We start from the raw sequence: 24,585 nt of genomic DNA on the forward strand, positions 1-24,585 counted from the left end.
GCACTAACAGCGGTGTCCGTCTACCCAGCCTTCCGTCTGTTTGTACGCATTATTTGTATACCCGGTACTGACAAAACAGATTAAAAGAGCGCGTTTACCTGTCTACCCAAGTTTTCCCGTGCTCGATCAGAAGACGAGCCGAATCGATCCAGCCTATCTCGGAACGAACATTATACTGTGGAGGCACTCGATTACACAATTTACTCCTTATGTAACTATTTACTATAATGTATAGGGGATTTTATCTATTAATAATATATGTGTGTTGGAACCCTCGAAAGCGGTCTGCAGCTGAAGCAGACTAAGCCGAAACGGAAAAACTTTCGCTGCCGAGCATGTGCCGTGTCGTTGGCACGTGCCACGTGGCGATTGCTTGAGCCGCGTTCCATGCTCAGTACCAGTGCGAAGATAATATGATGATTGCAAGACTGATTCAGCTTCCTGCGGGGGACAAGCTTTCATGTGCTACCATGTAGCCTAATAAAAACATTTGTTTCCTCCATCTCCAGGCGTTTTATGATGTAATCTGTGCATATTAAATCTTGGGAATAATAAAGCGATATGGAAATCGGTTCAAATGAAAATGATTTTGTCTTACTTGCAATAATGAATCCTACATGTGCAAAAGTAAGTGATTAATGTTAATTCCAATATTTTGTAATAAATTAAAAGCAAACCATTTTCAGTATGGTAAGTATTTAGAAGTATGGCACCCCTAAGACCCTTACTATCAATCGTGCAAGCTATTATATACCAAAATGTACACGTTTTTTTCTAAGTAAAGAAAACGAATCGTTTCGTGATTGCCAGCTTACAAATGTTTTGAAATTATGTAAAATATTTAAATATTAATTTTTTCAGAGTTGCTTAAAATTTATATTAAACAAAATACATACAATAAGATAAGATTGAGATTGAACTAGAGAGAATGTTATAGTGGAGTTCCCCACCTACCCGTTTCTCAGCTAGTGGAAGTGCAAACGATAAATTTCCATATTTTCTGAAATATCGGTAGAAATTGGGAAAATAAATAAAAAACATTAACTAAAATTAAATTAAAATTATTTTAAAAAAATTAACGTTTTTTCAAAAGTTAGGTCGAGACAGTTTCTGGCGGTTTGTGGGCGTATAACATAAGTTAACGTCTATGTCGCTGGAATGTGCATGCTTTATTACTCGACATTAGCTTTTATAGTTTCTGAGATATCGACGTTCATACGGATCCTGATCAAGAATATGGGAAACGCTTGCTTCTGCCTGTTACATACTTTTCAACGAATCTATTATACCCCTTTACTCTACAAGTAACAGGTATAAATATTAAAAATGCCGTAATAATATGCTTGGTTGAATAGAACTTGAATCTTAAATACATAGCCTCTTGCCAATAGCGGTATTAATATTCGAGTTTGGATAAAAAGCTTCCTTTATTCTTCTTTCGCATTGGAAAATAACTCAATTGTATTAAAAACACAAAAATTGACCGAAATATTTCTGATGAATTTTGCGTATTGCACTTAAATCGCATTATCACATTCAGTCGTGTAGGTGTGCGTTAGTTTTTTAATATTCCTTTCGAGCACTTTGGAACAAACAAACTTTCGTCTATAGTCATAACACTGGCCGTCTCTTTCTGGCCATTGGCAACACATACTCTTGCTTTGCGGTGCAGAAGCAGGACAGGATTTGCCTCTTTCGGACCCAGCCTCCACATGTGACGCCAGCTGATAAGATGGTACCCTGGTGGGTGTGACCGTGCTTAGGCTTGTCGACATTTTGCTAAACAACCGTACGCCTACACCCCGTCACCCGCGATATGGCTGTGTGTGTAGGCTCGCACTGCCGAAGCGGAAACGTGCGGGTAGTTAACGGAAATGTGAATCGCTTATTGTATCGGAATGAAACAATTCTATTGGACGAGTGTGCTACCAGCAACTTGTTTGGCCAGCTTGAATTCAAATGGAATGCAACATGTGTGTATTTGCTGGAGGGGTGTGAGGCCGGGCGCCTTCTGGAGAGGCGGTGAGCGCGGCAACCGCTGCACCGTTTACAAACAGCATCTCACGGGAAGGAACAACATTCAGTTCCAGAACAGGAGTTCCTTGTAGACAGTTCAGGACGGAACCATACCACTATGTGCTGCTGGAGCGTTTGCATTTGGCCCTTCTTTATTTTTAGATTCCGTTGCCGCGATATGCTTTAACATTACAAGGCAGCTGCAAAACTGCACTGCGCCGCAAATAGCTTTTATCTTCCGCCAACTACCCTTACACGAGTGCGAGTGGGATAACTGGTGTGCTTTAGACATCGACCAATCATAAGGCTAGCCTATCCCAAGTGGTGGTGAGTGGACCAGCCATGCTGGTTCTCGCCAATCGCAGGGGGTTTACTGCCTTGAACGCAGGGGGGTGCTGGCAAGTCGAGTGTCGGCCTAGTCGGTTTCTGGAACGGATCCGGACAGGCAGGTCGTGACATTATTATTTCGTTTTGCGCTTCATAGGTAAATACTGTTCCGCCGCCGTGTCGGGAAGTTTAAGAAAGGTTGTTCGAGTCACTTTCAGCCGTGCGTATAAATCTTTATAACACATAAAATTTACCGGCCACGTTGGCAATCGTTACACCCAGAAATAACAAGTGTTACATGCGGTAAAAATTTGATTCTAATATTAGTGCAAGCAAAAGTGGCGTTCGAAAAATGAACAAGTGAACTAAAACAAAAGCGGCTGCTCAGTTTTATTTGTGTTCTCGAATTCTTGACTTTTAGGTCCCCATGGCGCGATCAACAATAGGTTTTTGATCCCTGCAGGACGTCATTCCCAACGTCACCATCTGCGCAAATTTACTGTTAACTCTGGGCTCGTTCTGCAAGAGTTCTCGCGGCGTGCGGCTGAACACCGCAGTTTTTTGGATAAAGCTTTCATGAGCAAAGTAAAAATTGTTTGCGATTAGCAGTGCACGTAATACGAACTGAGATCCACGCTTAAACTATGTTTACATTGCAACCGACACCGACTGCTATAGGAACCGTGGTTCCTCCATGGTCAGCTGGAACATTAATAGAGCGTTTGCCGTCTTTAGAAGACATGGCTCATAAGGGTAAGCGAATTATTTAAAATGCCTGTTGTGCATAAATGTCTCTATCCGACCCTCTTTTCTAAAAACGAGGGTTAGCCCAACACCTAAGTAAATGCTTCCAATGGGCAGTTGTTTGTAACTTAGCGGCTGCTTGATTTTTATTAACACATTTTACCAAAATAAATTAAAAGCTTTTGGACAAAATCATTCGTAAACTCTTCTCTCATAGTTTGGCTCCTATAGTACTCAAAAAGTAGAATGGAATCGCACATTTGTTATAAAATAGCAGGTGAAAGGAAGAGTTTCCGACCCCATAAAGTGAACCATATATTCTAGATTGTATTACTAGACGGAGTCGATTTATAGATGTCCGTCGGCAAGCTTGTCCGTCCGTATTGAAGTCGAGAGATCTTGGAAACTAGAAGGATGCTAATTTCAGTAACTCTAACGCAACTTAATTTTAAATTAAACCATTGCCACGTTAAAACTTCTAAATAAATTACACCTTTAAGGCGTGTAATAGTCAATGCCCCTAGAGTCCCTGTCCTATGAGCCTATCTTACACGCTTATTAGCTAAGTATTGGCTATTTCATACTAAATGAACTCTTTCGTTTTATAACAAATTTATAATTTGTTATAATTTCAAATTTATCATCACTATTTTTCCCATTGCGTCTCATGCTGACTAAATAATATTATACCACATGATTCCTCTAAATTTCTCGTTACTCGTAGAGTAAAAGGGTATACTAGATTCGTTGAAAAGTATGTAACAGGCAGAAGGAAGCGTTTCCGACCATATAAAGTATATATATTCTTGATCAGGATCAATAGTCGAGTCGATCTGGCCATGTCCGTCTGTCCGTCCGTCTGTCCGTCTGTCCGTCCGTATGAACGTCGAGATCTCAGGAACTACAAAAGCTAGAAAGTTGAGATTAAACATACAGACTCCAGAGACATAGAAGCAGCGCAAGTTTGTCGATTCAGGTTGCCACGCCCACAAACCGCCCAAAGCTGCCACGCCCACACTTTTGCAAAATGTTTTGATATTTTTTCATTTTTGTATTAGTCTTGTAAATTTCTATCGATTTGCCAAAAAAATTTTTGCCACGCCCACTCTAACGCCCACAAACCGCCAAAAACTGTCAGTGTTGAAAACTCTCCTTTGCACTTCCACTAGCTAGGTAACGGGTATCAGATAGTCGGGGAACTCGACTATAGCGTTCTCTCTTGTTTTATTTTAAATACATAATTTGAATTTAGAAGGTTTTATATTGATTGCAGTTATAATATATTAGAAAAAAACAATAGAGAATGGTATAGTCGATTATCAGATACCCGCTACTCAGAAATTTTAACATTTTCTGGAATATTTGTAGAAATTGGAAAAAAAATAATAAAATGCAAAAAACAAAAAAAAATGGGGGTGTATTACAACTATTTTTATTGGGATAAAGTGTGATCAAGAATATATATACTTTGTATGGAAACGCTTCATCCTGCCTGTAAAATAATTTTTGACGAAATAATATACCCTTTTATACGGGTATAATAAGAATACATCATGAATAAAAACAACTGTGATCTGAAATTAAATATTATCAAAATACTTGCGTATACTGAATTACTATATAAATATGTCGACTTCTTTGCTAAAAAACAGCAGATATTTTAATCTTACAGTTTGCCTGATTTCTGTTACCTTTCTTAATAACAGTATGGTCCTTAAAGTTTCCTTGCTTTTGATTAATAGCACACTTCCGTTAAAATATTCGTTTAACAACAAAAACAGCTGTTATCACTAATTCGGGATAGCTTACCCAAATTAAAAAATCATTTCTGTCTTAGCGTACCCAAACGCCAATTGAACGCTTCATATAAGAAGCTGAAAATCAATAAAAAAAATGATATAATTAACTATGTTTCATACTGTCACAGCTACCGAACCTATGAAGTATTAATAATATTCTATGCGCTCAATGTCTTATCTTAAATAAGAAAGATTTTTTTAGTCAGATACCCGTTACTCAGCTATTGGTAGTGGCAACAAGAAATTTCAACATTTTCTAAGCATATCGATAGAAGTTGTCAAAAAACAGTAATAAAACTAAGAGATATACCAACAATTTTCCAAAAATGTAGGCTCGGTAGGCTTGTACGATTTGTGTGCAAAAAAAATGTGCTTGACATATTGATAGTAATGGGTAAAACAATCTATAAAATAAAGAAAAAACCAAAACATTTTTCATAAGTTGCACAGGCATCAGATAAATCTGCATGCTGTACTTAAAATTTCTAGGGTTTTTAGTTCGCGAGACGTCAAGAATGTATATTATTTATAGGATAGAAAATGCTTTCGTTGAAAACTTTTCAAAACATCTAGTTATCCTATAACCTCCAGGTTGCTCGAACCTTTACGATTGATTTCTTTTAGTAACCATTTACAAATAGGATCAAATAAAAAGCTTGGGATTAAGTAAGCGATAAAAATTCTGCTCTTTTTAAACCAGTTAAATTTCTACATAGACTTAGAAGCATCTAATCTCGCAATTTGGCTCGATTTTAAAGATCTATTTCACTGTCATTATAAATGATTTTTAAGCACAAACTGACTTCATGATAAGAATTTTTCCCTTTTGAACTTCTTTTTTATAGACAATGTGATTGCAATGAGAAATTTACCATGTTTGGGTACCGCTGGTGGTAGCGGACTAGGCGGTATTGCTGGGAAACCTTCCCCTACTATGGAAGCCGTGGAAGCCAGCACAGCGGCACAGCCCCATTCGACATCCTCGTACTTCGCCACAACTTACTACCATTTAACTGATGATGAATGTACGTTTTTATACCTAACGCATAGCAAAACACCTCCCACTTCCACTCGTTTTCAGATAGCCCGATTGTAATACTATCACAGTACATTTACGTATTTACCCAAAAAGATTTAAATTCTTACAAACGCATTTTGAAAAATAAAATTACTAAAACAAAGGACCTTCTTTACATAAGCGAAAAATAAATTCAATTTTTATAGATTTTAGTGCGGTTAACCGATATATATAAATATGATATATATTCATTGCAGTTTCTTACCCTAAATAATGAGAAAAAGATAACAGATATTTTTTCCATCTTTTAAGATACCGCACCAATTAATTAAGAGATTTGTGTCCGTTACTTACATAATATTTAAGGTTGTTGAAGAACTCAAATTAAGTAACTGGCATTTTAATAAACGCACCATAAATTGTTTTAACCTATGAGAGAACAGAATTTGTTCATATGTATTTAGCATAATATTTTTAAAGCGGTACTCATAGAGCAAAATTATGTAAAATGGAGAAATAAGAGTTTCCGACCCCATAATGTATATTTATTCTTTATAATGTTCACTAGCCGCCTGTCTGTCCCTATAAAATGCTGTGATTTCAGGAACTATAAATGCTAAACGTTTTTTTCCAGTCATAGTGAGTCTTAAGGAACAGCTCTATTGCTGATATAAAATGAAGTGAATCAGTACTTCAAGTTTATTACAATCGAGATTCCCCTGCAAAATCACTGTATGACTATTTTACATATTTCATGGCTCTAAGGAAGATCTTAGATCTAAGATCTAAGGAAACATTTAAAAATACTTGTATAAAGACGTCGCGCTAATTTTTTTGTATTTCTAAACATGTGTCATGAAGATTTGTTATTAGTGTGAAAACAGCTCAATATATGGGTAAGCCCAAAGTATACAGATCAATGGAATGGCATTGTTCAGTAGCTGACTCCAAATCTCGCACATGCTGCCAATTATAGTCGCACAATGGGAAGAGGTGATCATCGGGGACAATTGGGCTCGGCAAAGACTTTCGAGACTGTGATGAGTCAAACAATAATTTACGAATTGCGGAGTAGATTATAGGCATCCCTGAAATCCCTTTTCCAAACGCAACCTCATCCCTGGCTCTTCGAACAGTTAAGTACTCTCTGCCAGGTCACTCTATTGTAGTGCACGTGAATCAATACAATAATTTTCCACCTTTAATGATCCTGAAGTGTGTGTTCGTTGTCGACGACCGTTTCGTGTAAAGTTGCTACAAATGGAAACAATTAATGGCTCTGGAAGCCGAAGTCGAGTAAATACAAACACACACAATGCACTCAAAAATGCCAAATGAGCCTCTTTAGCGGCTGCCGGGAACCGACGCGTATTGGCATTGTATCCGTGGTCTTTGTAGTCTCACCCCGCAGTTCTGTCCATTTTCGCAGGCAAGGAAAATCAGTCCCTGCCCCTGAATGGACGGACCAGTCCCCTAGAGGGTCCATCAACAGTTCATGTTGCCAGGCCTTTGTTTTTCTTCCCATCGGATTTGTGCTGCAATTACATTATTAATCCCACTGGCAAGATGTTTTTGGAAATGTTGTGTCCTGTCACACAGCAAATCACATTTTTGGAAAACAATCCAATTTCGCAGTCCCTGCACTAATACCGCAAGTACCCTCGGCCATGGCCACTTTCCTGGAGAGTATGAACGTGCCAGGGCGATCTCACGGTGAAATTGCCATACTGTTGCGCTCAAATGCATCCAAAACACAGTTTCTGGAGGGGAGCTATCTGCGAAGGGATCTGAATTTGTTTGGAGATCAACGTAAAAGTGCTGAGAAAGTCGATGGTCGTCCAAGCAATCCATCATCAGAGGTCTTTCACTCCGATTCTGAATCAGAAAGATTATTCGGATAGAACTGTGTCAGAAGATGGCTTATATGTTCAGACAAAAACATGAGAGAACACTATTGTCGAGTTTCTCGACTATTAGATACCCGTTAGTCTGCTGCTTCAGTGAACAAGACATTTTCAAATTTGGTTTGGCAGATCGATAAAAATTGGCAAGAAAAATAATAAAATACAAAAATTAGTTGGGCGTTTTTTTGTATACCGATAAAATGTGCAAGTTTGCACAATTTTTAAAAATGTGATCGTGGCAATTTTGGACGGTTTGTGGAGGGGTCGTTACAACGGTTTGAATCTGTATGCTTTACCTCAAACTTCGAGCTTTTATAGTTTCTGAGATCGAGGCGTTCATAGGGACAGACGGATATGGTCAGATCGACTCGGCTATTAAGAATATATACACTTTATAGGGCCGGAAAAGCTTCTTTCGACCTGTTACATTCCTTTCAACAAAACAGGTATACCCTTTTATTCTACTAGTAACGGATATAAACATACATATAAGTATGTACATGTATCTAGGTTTTGCTGCTGCTTCGTTGATTTCTTTACCAATAAAGCGGTAAACTGATACGAAGACTTTAGGATTTTATTTCAATAAGTCCAAATACTCGGAAATTTGTAAAACCCTTTCATTTTCATGCTTGACCTGAAAGACGAGTGTGCCCATTTAGCAGTTTAGCTTTTTCTTTTTGTTGTCTTCTTCGTACATTTGATAAATACACATTAAATACGTTTACTATCCTTTAAATGAAAAACAATTGTTGGAACTTTTCTTAAATTAGTTGACGAATATATATATGATCGATATGTTCAATAAAAGCTTAAGAAATCCATATTGGGGTTATAACTAATTGGGGTTATACAAAGAAAAATAAATGCTAGAAAAATTACGGAGATTTTTAATTTTAGTAATTTTTAAGCTGCAGTCCGTTTTTTTTTTTAGGTGTATCATGGGTGCAAGGGTGTGTGCTTATTATTACTAAATTGTTGGGACTATCCAGGAACGGTCATTTTATACAAAATTGAGAAGCTAAGTCCAGAGTCAAAGGCTCAAAGACAGATACCAACGAAGTTGTTCTCCCCTTCAGAATATCCATCTCGAATTTGGGTCGACGAATATATTTTGACGTCTTTTAAAGCGTGACAAATTGAATTATCCGCCTCATTGGCACAAGCTTATGTGCATGTATGAAAGTGTATACACATAGCTATGCATCTGTATCTGGGTATCAGCAGACAAATTAAAATATATGCTGAAAAATGTTGCCTAGGAACTATTCTAATTAGATATAACACCTATAGTAAAACATAGCGCATTTCTTTCTATTCTTGTTAATGTATTATTGCAGGTCACAGTGGAGTAAATCAGCTGGGCGGCGTTTTTGTTGGAGGAAGGCCTTTGCCAGATTCAACACGGCAAAAAATTGTCGAGCTGGCACATTCTGGAGCTCGTCCATGTGATATTTCCCGAATTCTACAAGTTTCAAATGGATGTGTGAGCAAAATTCTCGGGAGGTAGGAGAATTTCCGTATATCACTTAATTTTTATTGAATAGAGAATACATTTTGGTCAACCCGACGCCTTCTGTTGGTTGTTTTAAGAAATTATATCTGGTTGGCTTAACTGTAAACATAGTTAAGCTGCACAGAAATTAAATCAAATTAATATTTTTGGATAAAAAATAAAATGTTAATTTTTATATTGTGCAACACCACACTTCTAATGTATTGTAATTTAAACACAAGTTTCCAGTCACATGAGTTTTAAAAAAACAAATCAAAAAAGGATGTAAAGCTTAAAAAATTATGGTGTGGCGATTTATGTTTAAAAAAAAAAAAGTAAAAGTTTGTATTTTTCACCACTTATCTACAAATTTTTTCAGTAGTCATTCTACTAAGAAGTACAACAACGCTAAGTACAAATGATGAGCAAAGCAACGAATGAATATTTAGCACACAGAATCCCAATTTTATACGGTTTCCCCTTTGCATTCTCTTTTTACTGATAAGAATGCACGCAGACAACTAATTTTTGTTAGGCACAAGTATTTTGACAAACTCATTTAGTAAATGGTATTCTGCTTTTGAACACATGTTAATCAACAATTGTTTAAATTTAACTTTTTTGGATATTAAACTTTAATGAAAAAAAATAAATTAATTGATAGCCATGGGTAAAAAGGCTGACTTAAGTTTATTTATAAAATCATCAATGGTAGTTCGGTTTAACGTTGGAATAAAAGTAAAAAACATTGATAATGAGTTTAATGTGTCGCGACAAACTGTGTATTATCAAATTAAAAAGTTTATGAAACATAATGACTTAAGAAACCTAAGCGCAAAACAACGATCGCTGTCGACAAACAAAATTTAAAAAAAATCCTCTTGCGAAGCCCCAGGCCGTTGCAACGCAGTGGAATCTGACCGCCACCTTCCCAAAGTGAACGTAAGGCAATCAGTGAGCGCACAGTTCGTCGACGTTTAAAGGAACAGGACATGAAGACATATATTGCTAAGGATGTGCCGTATATTTCGAAAATAAACAAGCTTAAAAGGCTGAAACTTGCAAAGGAACATCTAGAGAAGTCGAAACCGTTCTGGAGAAGTGTTTTATGGACGAATGAAAGCTCTTTCCAGTAAACCTCGTCAAAACAAAAAATGTTTGTAAGATTGCCAACTCAGCAAAGGCAAAAAAGACGGCTCGTTTGTCAGAAAGTGAGCCATGGTGGAGGCTCTGTCATGGTGTGGGGATGTGTTGCCTACAATGGGTTGGTCCCTATATATTCGGCTCGATGAACCAAGGGCAATATTTGAAGACCCTAAACGAAAATGCATTTCATTCTGGAGATAGGCTGATCGGGAAATTATTTATCCTGCAGCAAGATAATGCTCCATGCCACAAAGCCAGAATTATAACCAAGTTCCTAAAGGATGTTGGCGTTACCGTCAAAGTCCAGATTTAAATTTTATTGAGAACATCTTGTCTCTTTTGAAACGCAAAAGAACAGTTTCGTTATATTAAACTCGAGAGGAGACGATTTCTAAGCTCACATCCCTTTGGAAAGAGATAACTCCAGAGATCCTTCAAAATTTGGTAGATTCAGTAAAGGACCGACTTAAGAAGGTTATTGATGCCAAAGGAGGATATATATTTTATTAATTGTTTGAATAAGGAGCTAATCCAGCTTCATTTAAACATATTTTCATTGTATTAAAGGCCGGTCAAAATACTTATGCCGAAACAAAAAATCATCATATTTCATTAAGTTGTTTATATCTTTTTAAGTTTCAATAAAAAAACTTTAGTTTGTCAATTTTAAGGTTTATATTACTTACACACAAAAAATGAAAAATAATCAATACTAGCATATCAAGCCATTTAAAAGTTTCACTGACAAATGTTCACCATTTATTTTGTCAAAATACTTATGCCGACTAGTGTACATTGAAATATTTGTTAGAACTACAAAAAACCGGATCACTTATTAAGAAAAACCTACATTTAAAATCTACTCCTATGTTTAGCTCTATTATTTGTCGGCTAGAAATTCGTAGTGTGGGAGTCGAAGAATAAAATTAATTAGGAAAAAGGACTAATAAAAATAAAGAGCTAGCTTTTGCTAGACGACCGAATGATATTTTTAATGTGTGGTACGACAATAATAAAACGGTTCCCTGAAAAATTTAGTGATTTATCCATCTGATCTCAGTTGTTTTAGTAGGATCTGTTTCTAACCTGTCTGAGAAGTGTAGGCATTTTTAAAAAGGGATATGACGTTTTTTTTAAATTGTAAGGGAACTAAATAATTCACTATATATCAGTTTATTTCAAGATTTCAATTATAATGTTGCATTTATTCCAGGTACTATGAAACAGGAAGCATACGTCCCCGTGCTATCGGAGGATCCAAGCCACGTGTGGCCACAGCCGAAGTTGTTAGCAAAATTTCGCAGTACAAGCGCGAGTGTCCTAGCATATTCGCTTGGGAAATTCGGGATAGATTACTTCAGGAGAACGTTTGTACTAACGATAATATTCCAAGTGTAAGTCCTGAATAAGCAGTCATTCTTTAAATACTTAGTTACGCGTCTCAAAACAAATAATTGCGTGCAAAATGTTGCCTCTTTTCGACGCAGCCATTTTCTTTGCCGCTCATCAACATTTTCCTTTCCCTATTTTTTTATCATATTATTTATTAAGTATGCCAAAAAAGATGCCAGCCAAATGAATTGTGACAGCGTTGCTCATGCCAATGGCCGCCCCATGGCCGATGTGCTGCCTGCTCGCCTTGTTCTACTCCTATTGACAGTTGTGTGGAAAATGTGCTCGTTCAAATGGAAGGGAAAATCTTTTATGCACATTAAACGACTAAAAGGGAAATCAGTGCTAGAAAAATGTATGAAAAAATACAATATTAAATAAATACGGCCCGCCGCCACCACAAACCGTTAAGCGTTGAAATTCACGCGCCAGTGCGAGGGGGAACTGCTGAATCACGTTTACATCTGGAATAGTATTCGGGTCGTTCCCAAACTAAGGGTGAGAATCGAGCATTCGGGTTCAAGTCCACACGCTGGCCGTCGGGTCGAGTACAATGCGGAAAATATCTATGCACTGACCTCTTACATGCGACTAAGCTTGCGATACTTTCGATTAGTGCACAAAGTAAAGGTTTCCTTTGGCTTGAAGCTTGCGCATGCACTTGTTGTCCCCAAAGGAAACGAATGCTCTCCAGTAAAGCGGGCTCAGTTTCCGAAGAAATGATTTTCTATGTGGCTCCTAAACCCCCTGGCGAAGGACATTCCGCCTAATTTTTCCACTCAACTGCACTTTTCTCTGTTGTTCTTCCTTTCTCACTCGCTCATTTATATGTTTGCTCGATTATTCTTTTTCATTTTCGTTTTCTTCTCCTTCTTCTCCTTTGAATTTGTTTTAAAAGCGTTGTCAAGCGCAGGCATAGCATTAATACAATAAGAAACTGAATAAATTGCAATCCAAGGCAAGAAAGCAAACGTGCGTTGTTTCTGAGTGGTACCAGAAGTATCAAAAAATTCTCTTTTTGATTTTTAATATTGGATTTTACTTGCCTGTGACGATTTGGAACTCATGGCGAAACACAATGCCGTTGGTATACAGCAGCACTAACTAGATCAACACAACCTTACATTCTAGGTGTCTTCAATAAACCGTGTATTGAGAAACTTGGCAGCGCAAAAGGAGCAGCAGAGCACGGGTAGCTGTAGCACAGGCGCCGGCAACTCGATTAGCGTAAAAGTGGGCGTCAGCAGCGGTGGAAACGTGAGCAACGGTGCAAGCGGATCGAGAGGCACGTTAAGCTCTTCCACCGATCTTATGCAGACAGCCACACCACTTAACTCTTCGGAAAGCGGTGGAGCAAGCAACTCCGGGGAGGGGAGTGATCAGGATGCAATATATGAAAAGCTCCGGCTCCTAAATACCCAGCACGCTGCGGGACCAGGACCATTAGAGCCCGCCCTAGCAGTGCCCTTGGGTCAAGCACCCAACCACCTAGTAAACCACTCCAGCCACCCCCTTACCCAGCTGGTGCACGGTAACCATCAGGCACTCCAGCAGCAGCAACAACAGAGCTGGCCGCCCCGTCACTATACCGGATCTTGGTATCCCACCTCTCTGAGCGAAATACCAATCTCATCGGCACCCAATATCGCATCTGTTGCGTCGTATGCATCAGGACCTTCGCTCACTCAATCACTGAGTCCACAGAACGACATCGAAAGCCTGGCCAGTATCGATCACCAGAGGAACTGCTCCGTTGCCACGGAGGACTTACATTTAAAAAAAGGTAAGCTCTAAAGCTAATGATGCACCGTAAACTGAAAACGAATTCTAAAGTTGCGTGTGCCTTAACGCTACTTTTGCACACATACATATTTGTCCCAAAAGGCGGATTCATATATTTACAGCAAATATACACATGTACATACATATTCGATTCCGAACCAGTTATGGCAACCGTTAGAAAGATGAACGGTGGGATTATGAAATTAGCCTAAACATGTCCCCGATCAATAAAATGTTTAAAGGGTATTGTTGATTCAGTAAGAAGGTATATGCATCCTCGATTAGTACCCCAAGTCGACTTAATACAGAAATTCCCATCTGTCGGTAATTTTAATATTCTTTGAGTGTTTTTTTTAAAGCTATCCACTGTAAACTTTCGAATAATATTAAAAACCATTTAAACTCCGCAACTCAAACGAAGTACAGGAGAGAACAAGAGTTCCCCGACTATCTGATACCCGTTACTCAGCTAGTGGAAGTGCAAAGGAAGCCCTTCAACAAAAAAATTAAAAAATATCAAAACATTTACAAAAGTGTGGGCGTGGCAGTTTTGGGCGGTTTGTGGGCGTTAGAGTGGGCGTGGCAACATGAATCGACCAACTTGCGCTGCGTCTATGTCTCTGGAGTTTGTATGCTTAATCTCTAGCCTAACTTTCTAGCTTTTGTAGTTCCTTAGATCTTGACGTTCATACGGACGGACAGACGGACAGAGAGACGAACGGACAGACGGACATGGCCAGATCGACTCGGCTTTTGATTCTGATCAAGAATATAAATAATTTATATGTTCGAAAACGCTTCTTTCTGCCTGTTACATACTTTTCAACCCTTTTACTCTACGACTAACGGGTAAACTACTTAGTCTAACCTTACCTACTTTAAAAACATTGTAAATATATGTACTTTTTAAGTATAATGCCAAAAGTTGCGTCCGAAATTTCAAAAAGAACGCAATTCAAATTAAAAATCAGTTGGAATAAAAAGCACAAAACCGTAAAAAATACAGCCATAGCTCTCGTTTTCCAACATTACAATCAGCACAGATCTTACGACATTTTATTTTTCTCAAAATACGCACGAGCGAATTTGGCATTTGCAAATTTTCGTTTGCTGATATGCCGTTTTATTTTTTTTAATTTTCAGCTATAAAAGTCTACAGCTACACCAAAAGGTTGTCGCGTCGTGCGTAAATGCGACAGACACGTGACCAACGTGCAATACACTTGTTTCTGATTTTGTCAACGCAGCATGGGTTGTAAAGATTTTACAAAATAACATAAGAGAACGCAATAGCTGAGTGCTGCGACTATTACATACCCGTTACTGCGCTCAGTGAGAGAGAGAGAAAGAGAGAGAAGGAGCGAGTGCTGTTTAAAGCAGAAATGAAATGCCTTAACATGTAGTAAGAAAAACTTTTATTTAGCATTTACAAGGTATTAAATAGTCAGATTTAAACCAATTCCAATAGCCAAACAAAATATTTTTTAGACATTGACGATTACTAGAAAAACGCATAGCCGCAAAAGAGACGTTACCTTCATTCGAGTTTTATTGGGCGTAGCTACGTTTTGAAACAAAATTGCGGTGATCAGGCTTCATTAGAGTCTACGTGCTGAGTTTAAGATTTCTAGCTTTTGTAGTCCGTAGAGTCTGATTTCGTAATCTGTTCTAGCTTTTATAGGCGACGTCCATACAAATAGAATACATATACTTTATTGGTTAGAAAACGCTTCCTTTTACTTGGTATATAATTTATATATCTGTTACTAAGCTTATAATTTATAATAAATATACCTTTGGATAGTCTACAAGAAATCTACTTACATACATATGTATGTGTTTATTTAGTTGGACATCATGGGATCATACAAATGCATCATTAAAGATGAAAATAAAAGTCTACCGTTGTTGATCCATTTTATTCGCTCAAAGCTTCCGATCCCCCTATTTGTTTTAGATAGCGTATTCATTTTTTCAAATGCAATGTCCTCTTTTCGACAGAAAAGATCGTATCAGAAGTTTTTATGTTTAAGACGCGATCGACAATAGATTTAAACCTTTGCAAGGAGGACATTTTGTTTGAGTGCTAGCTCGCTCCTGTTGTGTCTCAAATAAAAATGCAATCATTGCATAATAAAATTAAATTAATTTAAAACTATATAAATTTAAAAATATTATATTTCTTTTGATTTCATCAAATCAAAATTTTACTGTATGTTGTATTATGGTATTTCCATAACATTATAAAATCCTAGCCCAAAGCTTGCCCAAGAGCATGTGTGTCAAAACAGTCAGTGTTCAAGCTCCCCCGACCACACCCCAAAGTTTCCACTTTTGATCGAGTATAGCTATGGGGCAACCACTGCCATTACCACCGCCGTGGTTGACAGGTTTACCCTTAACCGTGTAGTTTTCTTTAATGCGATTTACAGACTCATTTTACAGGCGATGACACTTCATTAAACGACAAACCGTGAGGGTGGTTGTGGTTAGAGATGGGTTCACGGACGACCTAGAATGGTTGATTTTGGATTGGATGCTGGGAGGCTTAGGGGTGCATAAATAGATTACAGAAATACATATTTATAAAATTATTTTTCAAATCCCCATGCTAGAGCTCTGGCCTTATCAGGGTTTGTCTTAGCGCATTAAAATGTGACAGTGTCGCAGAGCGTCCCTTTGCTCGGGTTCGATCTTCGTATTCGATTCCACCTCCAACTTCCAGATACCGTCAATTTGGTCGCTGGGCATCTGACGCCGTCTGTCATTGTAACGCTGTTGTCGTTGTCAGAACATTGCGATTCGCCAGCTAGTGACATGTGCTTTGAAGACACTGGACGGGGTCTATCCCGCGGCATATCTCTGGGCTATCATCATCTATTTGCTTTGTCACATTCACTAACAATCAACGTCATTTCCACAATGTAGCACGGCTTTCGTCTACCGGTCCAAGCTGACCTCAGCTGACATACAATTGATTAGCATTTTTCTTTAATGTAGCCGCTGATGCAGATCGTCCAGCTGCATATTATCTCAACTCTAGCAGAACAATTCTGGTAGCAAATACTTTAACAAACAAATTATCAATTAGAATTTAATGTGTAATAATATTTATTATTAATTACTGCAAAATATATTATATTATTACACACTATTATAATATGTTTGGAATTAAGAAAACGATGTTCGTAATTTTATCTCAATGCATTGAATACTTTAAGATGTATAAAAGCTCCAAGGGTTATTATATTCTGCTTGCTGAAGCTAGCTTCTATTCTTATATTAATTTAAAAAAGAACTTCCAACCGATTCGTCTTATAATGTATGTAATTTATATTTGTATTTAACCAGAACTTGATGGCCATCAGTCAGATGAAACGGGCTCCGGTGAAGGTGAAAACTCCAATGGTGGCGCTTCAAATATAGGAAATAATGAGGATGATCAAGCTCGCCTCATACTTAAAAGAAAGTTGCAACGCAATCGAACATCTTTTACGAACGACCAGATAGATAGTCTTGAAAAAGGTAATAACGTTTTGCAAAATACATTTTAAATTATTTTTGGTTTAACATACAACATTAAAATAGAACATTTTACATTACTTTAAAAACCCTTAGCCTGTATATTACGGAAGTTTAGTTATTTGTGCGCGTATCAAAATTATTATGTAATATGAGGCACCTCACACCCATAAATATTTCTGTAACAAATTAAAAGTAACGGCTAGTTTTCTATCTTACTATTATTACGAAAGCAATCATTTTATTTTAAGAATACCTTACGAAACGATTTAAATATTGATTTCAGAGTTTGAGCGAACACACTATCCAGATGTTTTTGCGCGCGAACGTTTGGCTGGTAAGATTGGTTTGCCAGAGGCAAGAATTCAGGTTTGGTTCTCTAACCGTCGGGCAAAATGGCGCCGTGAGGAGAAGCTCCGAAACCAGCGAAGGACGCCAAATTCCACAGGAGCTAGTGGAACTTCGTCCTCAACATCGGCATCTGCATCTTTGACTGACAGCCCTAACAGCCTAAGTGCTGGTTCCTCTTTGCTGCCGGGATCAGCTGTGGGTCCTTTAGTCAGTAAGTATAAATAATTATAAATAATTTTGTCCTAAACAACTCGAATCAAAGCAACCGCAATCGATTTGGACTGTTTTCTCGGATATATTTTTTTTTAATTTAATACATTATACATTATATTTTAAGTCCGCAGTCTTGGACAGATATTTCAACCCTTTTTAGTAATAGGTTAGGTTAGGATAGGTTTAGTTTTATTTATATTTATTTATAATATTCTGGGTACGAAAGACATTATAAATTTTCCCGTAATCTATAAAGTTTAATTGTTTTCAATATATTTTTTTAAAATCTTTTTTAATGGACTAAAATGATATAACATCTTTTTATATGTTCTCTCCATAAGAGTGCTGCGGTTATAGTTAAAGCACTTTTGACTTTGCTCTTTGAATCAGATCTATTCTTATTTAAAAGTCCAAATGACTTCTTTGACGAGGATAAATTTAAATATTTGAACCGTAACTGGGAGAGCACTTATTAATAAGAAAAATTCAGTATTCGGTTCCTTTTTTTTATTTGTTGCTGCTTCGCTTCCCAATGAAACATTTTGTGAGACGTATACTTTCGACTAAAGAGTGCTGCGTCATAAACGACCGTATATGTCCTTAGTCGCTGCTGCCAGGGCATATCTGCCGTTATAGGAGGTATGGACTATTTCAAGGAACTGTGATAACTCGGTCTAATGGTTTGATGCACTTGTATGCTTTGCGAAAGCAGCTTAATATTATAGATTAGGTCTTCAAGCCATACTTTGTCAAACGCCTCAGCCACATCTTGCATATAAATATTACAGTACAATGCTCCCTATGTTTGAAAACAGTTTTAATTTTGAAGGTGATGCGATTGACTTCTTCAGCAGTACTATCAGGGCCAGCGGGTCAGTTTCATTTGGGGTGGGGATGGGATTTGCTTGCTTTTGCTTTTCTTTTTTGTAAGACAGGGCAAATACACTTGTTCGTTTCTCATTTTTTACAATAAACTCGTCCATCATTTTTTCTAAATCAAGACGCCGTTGGACATAATTGCATAATGCAGCACAATGACAACGTGTAGTGTCAGTAGTGTTACGTGGCATCGATTTTCTTATATGTATGTTTAAATCGATATTAAACGTACGCTATTGGTTCAGCTACAGCCAATCATATGCTTTCTATTAGGCCGGGGTTAAAATTAAAAATGTATATATCGCATATACCTACATATATTCATACATTTGTGATCTAATTGCATGTGATTTCCCGAAGAAGGCTTGCTTTTCCCTTACTAAATGCTCAATATATCTGTTCATGTGACTTCGTAGTATTAAGCCAAAGCTGTGCATGTTTGTTTCAGAACGCGCTTATTCCAACGCCTGTCACGTGCTGACCCATATTTATACCATATTGTGCCGTCTCTTTTAGGTGAGGTGCGGTAAGATGCCGATGCACTTGCTGGAGAACTGCAGCAAGCCACCGGCACTCTAAGTGCACCCTCTAAACACCGGGTGTCTCTCAGCACCCGGGTGTTTGTAGACTATCTATTTTTAGCAATGACAAACAACCTGCTGTCCAATGAAGTTTAGGGTGAGCGCAAGCAACGATCGGCCGCCGCAGGTACTTTTCTGTATGCATTAAAATTGTATGGAAGCGAGACGGTATCAGAAATTAAGGGTAAAAGAAAACACCCAAGGAAAAGGTCGTGCACATGTTTTTGCGTTTTAATGTATCTAATGTCTTAACAAAAAACAAATTTATATACATATTATTAAATAATATATTATATGTAATATTAAATAATTTTATAACTTAATAAACTCTATTCTATTTCTATTGTTATACCCGTTACTCGTAGAGTAAAGGGGTATACTAGATTCGTTGAAAGGATGTAACAGGCAGAAGGAAGCGTTTCCGACCATATAAAGTATATATATTCTTGATCAGGATTAATAGTCGAGTCGATTCGGCCATGTCCGTCTGTCTGTCCGTATGAACGTCGAGATCTCAGGAACTACAAAAGCTAGAAAGTTGAGATTAGGCATACAGACTCCAGAGTAATAGACGCAGCGCAAGTTTGTCGATTCATGTTGCCACGCCCACTCTAACGCCCACGAACCGCCCAAAACTGCCACGCCTACACTTTTATAACGTAATTTAATATTTTTTAATTTTTGAATTGGTCTTGTAAATTTCTATCGATTTGCCAAAAAACTTTTTGCGACGCCCACTCTAACGCCCACAAACCCAAAGCTGACACGCCCCCCACTTTTGAAAAATGTTTTGATATTTTTTCATTTTTGTATTAGTCTTGTTGATTTTTATCGATTTGCCAAAAATTTTTTTGCCACGCCCACTCTAAGGCCCACATACCGCCAAACACTGTCAGTATGGAACTTTCTCCTTTGCACTTCCACCAGCTGAGTAACGGGTATCAAATAGTCGGGGAACTCGACTATAGCGTTCTCTCTTGTTATTTTGCTTCTTTTTTTTAAAAGAAAAACAAGAGAGAACGCTATAGTCGAGTTCCCCGACTATCTGATACCCGTTACTCAGCTAGTGGAAAAGAGAAGGAGAGTCTTAAACACAGTTTTTGGCGGTTCGTAGGCGTTATAGTGGGCGTGGCAGAAAGTTTTTTGGCAAATCGATAGAAATTTACATGACCAATACGAAAATGAAAAAATATCAAAACATTTTGCAAAACTGTGGGCGTGGCAGTTTTGGGCGGTTTGTGGGCGTTAGAGTGGGCGTGGCAACATGAATCGACAAACTTGCGCTGCGTCTATGTCTCTGGAGTCTGTATGCCTAATCTAAACTTTCTAGCTTTTGTAGTTCCTGAGATCTCAGCGTTCATACGGACGGACAGACAGACAGACGGACAGACAGACGGACGGACAGACGGACGGACAGACGGACATGGCCAGATCGACTCGACTATTGATCCTGATCAAGAATATATATACTTTATATGGTCGGAAACGCTTCCTTCTGCCTGTTACATACTTTTCAACGAATCTAGTATACCCTTTTACTCTACAAGTAACGGGTATAATGATACATTTACAAAGTTAGATATGGGAAGCAAATACGAAGCAAATAATATAAAAAGAAATGTATATTTCGTGTTGGTTAAATTTCTGTAAAAAGAATGCAAAAAAGAGGAGCCTATCTATAGATTTTAGGCATAATCTATTTCGTTCTTCAGTAATTATGTTACCACAGACACTCGAGTGTCTACCAGACACCCGGGTGTTTCCAAGACAAAAGGCACTTACCTTTTTCTGCCTGCTTGCCTTCTCTACCCTTCGTTATGAGTGGCGAGTGTGATCGGCACCCGCGACGTAGGAGGCCGCATTGATTCGGGTGCGTGGACACCAGGGTGTTTGCAGACACCCGAATATTTTGAGCGGGTGTTTGTAAGTACCCGCGATGACCGGTGCAAGTGGCACCCGACACTCAAATTTGTTGAGTGTAATTGGGGTGGCAAAAAATGCCCCTCTTGCAGTTCTCTGTCGCCCAATCGGTTTTTAAATTTTGAAATCTTGAACTAAAGTCTATTTATTCATAACTTAGCACATGTTCTTATGATTGCCTTAATTATTATTATTAATTATTTTTTTTTTTTGTTTATTTTTAATCTTAGATAGCTTTTTATGTCAGAAAGCTCTCTGCTTCTCGAACGCTCGACAATGTATTTTATAAAGTTTTGTGACCAAGTATGACAAGTGATTTTAAATGTGTTACTAAAATTTGGGAATGATCGTATAATGCAAATAAATAACTGATTTTCCTTTTTCTTTCATATTTAGGTACCATTAATGGTTTATCGTCTCCAAACAACACCTTGTCTACTAATAGTAATGCTCCCACGCTTGGTGCTCGGATTGATGGCTCTGGAAGTCCTACATTAGTCCCGCACATTCGAACCGGCTGCACCTCTGACACTGCCAGTGGTCGTCACAGTGAAGATTGCAGAAGAGTTTGTTCTCCATGCCCGCTTGGCATTGGCGGCCATCAAAGTACCCATCATATACAGAGCACTGGCCACATTCAAGCACATGCACTTGTTCCTGCTATTTCGCCACGACTTAATTTTAATAGTGGTAGCTTCGGGGCGATGTACTCCAACATTCATCATACGGCGTTATCTATGAGCGATTCCTATGGGTAAGCATATTCAGCAACCAGAGTTTACAAATTATTCAGTCTGAAGATTAGCTATTGCTGGAAAAATAGTTAAACAGGTAAAAACCAGTGTTATAAAAGATCTGCCACGTCTACACTTCTTTAACGATTTTCAATTGATACACTTATGCATACATTCACGCAGGATCATTATATATTAGGCATAAAAAATAAGAGAGAATGCTATGGTCGCGTTCCCCGACTATCTGATACCCGTTACTCAGATAGTGGGAGTGCGAAAAGAAATTTTAACACTGAACGTTTTTGCTGGTTTGTGGGCGTTAGAGTGGGCGTGGCAAAAAGATTTTTGGAAAATCGAGAAAAATGTACAAGACTAAGTAAAATGTGAAAAAATATCGAATCAATTTTCAAAAGTGTGGGCGTTAGGGTGGGCGTGACAAAAAGTATTTCGATAGAAAGTTACAATACTAATAAAAAATGAAAAAATATCAAATTATTTTCAAAAGTGTGGGCGTGGCAGTTTTGGGCGGTATATGGGCTTTAGAGTGGGCGTGGCAACGTGAATCGACAAGCTTGTGCTGCGTCTATGCCTCTGGAGTCTGTATGTTTAGTCTTTCTAGCTTTTATAGTTCCTGAGATCTCGACGTTCATACGGACGGACTGTTAAGTTTGCTTGTATGTAAATATGCAGTGGTAAATAATAAGTGTTTTTAATAAGTCAATAATCTTGTGAAAATCAATGTTAAATGGTTTTTTTTTTTCCAGTGCGGTTACGCCAATTCCAAGCTTCAGCCATTCATCCGTCGGTCCGCTGGCTCCGCCATCGCCAATACCGCAACAGGGCAATCTAACGCCTCCCTCGTTATATCCGTGCCACATGGCACTACGACCGCCTCCTATGGCTCCCACTCACCAACACATCGTCACGGGTGACGGAAGCAGCCCTGCTGGCGGCGGCCTAGCCAGTGCCCAATCTGGGAATTCGGGAGCAAACTGCAGCGGATCGGGATACGAAGTGCTATCCGCCTACGCATTGCCGCCGCCCCCTATGACCCCGAGCTCTGCTGCTGTTTCAAACTTCTCAGCCGCCTCCAGTACCAGCGCCAATGTTACCCCCCATCACACTGCATCCCAGGAACCATGCCCCTCCCCTTGTTCCAGCGCGAGCCACTTGGGAGTTGCCCACAGTTCTGGGTTCGCATCCGACCCGATTTCACCTGCTGTAAATTCGTATGCACATATGAGCTACAATTACGCGTCGTCCGGCAACAACATGGCGCCCTCCTCCACCGGGGGTTCAGCAGCGCACGTGGCCCCAGGAAAACAACAGTTCTTTGCCTCCTGTTTTTACTCACCGTGGGTCTAAAAACAGTCTGGAGATTCAGTGAGAAGCACTGTAAAGGGAACTATTTATATAGTTCAGCTCTTTCTTAAAGAGATGACCGAAATCGAATTTACATATCTCTTGAAAAATAATGGAGGTTGTAGAAAAATGCATATGTATAAATTATATAGTTCCGCCCATTAAATCCGATCTATAGGTTAAAATAATTGGTGTAAATTAAATTATATAATTTTGACAAATAAAATGAAAAAATGTTGTTTCCTTATAATTCTTAAGTATTTCTCTTGGAGACTTCAATTTGCAAAAGCTTGATCTGTTAAAACATCGTTTCTAAAAATTCAATAAATTTAAAAAGAAACCACATAGATAAATTATCTGCAACTTTAAATATAAAAAATTTTACCAACAACCATTCACGACATCTTTTAAATTCAAATCAAACAACACAATTACCATTAAGACAAATCGGTTTATGAGTAAAAGTATATGCAATATGTTCATATAAGGGAAAGACTATTGGCAAAGTATTGGAGTATTAAAGTATTAGTGTAAAAAAGTCAGTGCTCAGCCGCTGCCGCTTTGAGGTACACCCACGCAAGTCACATATGCTTGTTCTGCATTATTCAATGTGTCATAACTGTACAAAAAAGCATCGATACCCATTCTAAGCCATTGACTTTGTAATATATATGTATATATACGAATTTTTCAAGAATATCTATCCTTACAGAAAGTCAGACAGAGTGTGCTATCAAAACGAATAAAAAGATATGAGAAAGATATAGTCGAGTTTCCCATCAGACCCGTTACTCAGCTAGTGGAAGTGCAAACACTACATATGTATGTTTGTGGCAATCGAACTGTATGTTCGCGCCAATCGAACTCGACGAACTTACGGCGTAAAAATGGTTAATCTTTTGTTAAGCCACATATACATAAGTGCAAAGCCTTTAAAAAGAGAGGTCTCTTTAATCGACTGAAAACAAAACAACTCAATAGATTTGTTATACATACACGCCGTCCAAAATTAAACTATTGAATAATGGACTTGGCGACATATGTATGTATGCAACGTCCACAAAGACTTCTCACACATTTCGATAAAATGCATGAAATACACACAAACAAGGCAACATTACTGCAACACTACTTAATTACAATGACAGTTATTATTTATTCAGACATGAACCAGTGAAATATTGGACTGCTCATAAAGATACTTAACTTCACAACCATTCCACACTGTTTACTACATACAATATTATCATCGTCTACGTGCGCATCAGCAGAGTTTGCAAAAGGGAGAGTACTATATATGGAAATGAAAATCTACTGTGGCTGCCGAACCTAACAAGTGATACACTAACCGAAAAATAAGGTTTATACAAAATGGCCGGATGAGAAAATAAGTATTTGTA

The 24,585-nt window shown here is 38.1% G+C and overlaps 1 protein-coding gene across 4 annotated transcripts; it reads left to right on the forward strand.

The window, feature by feature from the left end:
• The first annotated feature begins 1,469 nt into the window (after positions 1-1,469).
• Positions 1,470-23,356, forward strand: LOC120454894 (paired box protein Pax-6). Of its 4 annotated transcripts, none has more exons than XM_039640537.2 (10): positions 1,470-2,646; positions 2,765-3,096; positions 5,732-5,911; positions 9,149-9,314; positions 11,663-11,843; positions 12,973-13,624; positions 16,975-17,148; positions 17,432-17,707; positions 21,486-21,843; positions 22,588-23,356. In XM_039640537.2, the coding sequence occupies exons 2-10, from the start codon at positions 2,988-2,990 to the stop codon at positions 23,186-23,188; spliced, it is 2,697 nt and encodes an 898-aa protein (XP_039496471.1). In that variant the 5' UTR covers positions 1,470-2,646; positions 2,765-2,987; the 3' UTR covers positions 23,189-23,356. The 4 variants fall into 4 exon arrangements, with proteins under 4 accessions (XP_039496471.1, XP_039496472.1, XP_039496473.1 ...); XM_039640538.2 differs by having other exon boundaries at positions 1,470-2,500; XM_039640539.2 differs by lacking the exon at positions 5,732-5,911 and having other exon boundaries at positions 1,472-2,646.
• The last annotated feature ends 1,229 nt before the right edge of the window (positions 23,357-24,585 follow it).

The sequence above is a fragment of the Drosophila santomea genome, chromosome 4, assembly GCF_016746245.2.
Source record: "Drosophila santomea strain STO CAGO 1482 chromosome 4, Prin_Dsan_1.1, whole genome shotgun sequence".
Lineage (NCBI taxonomy): Eukaryota > Metazoa > Arthropoda > Insecta > Diptera > Drosophilidae > Drosophila > Drosophila santomea.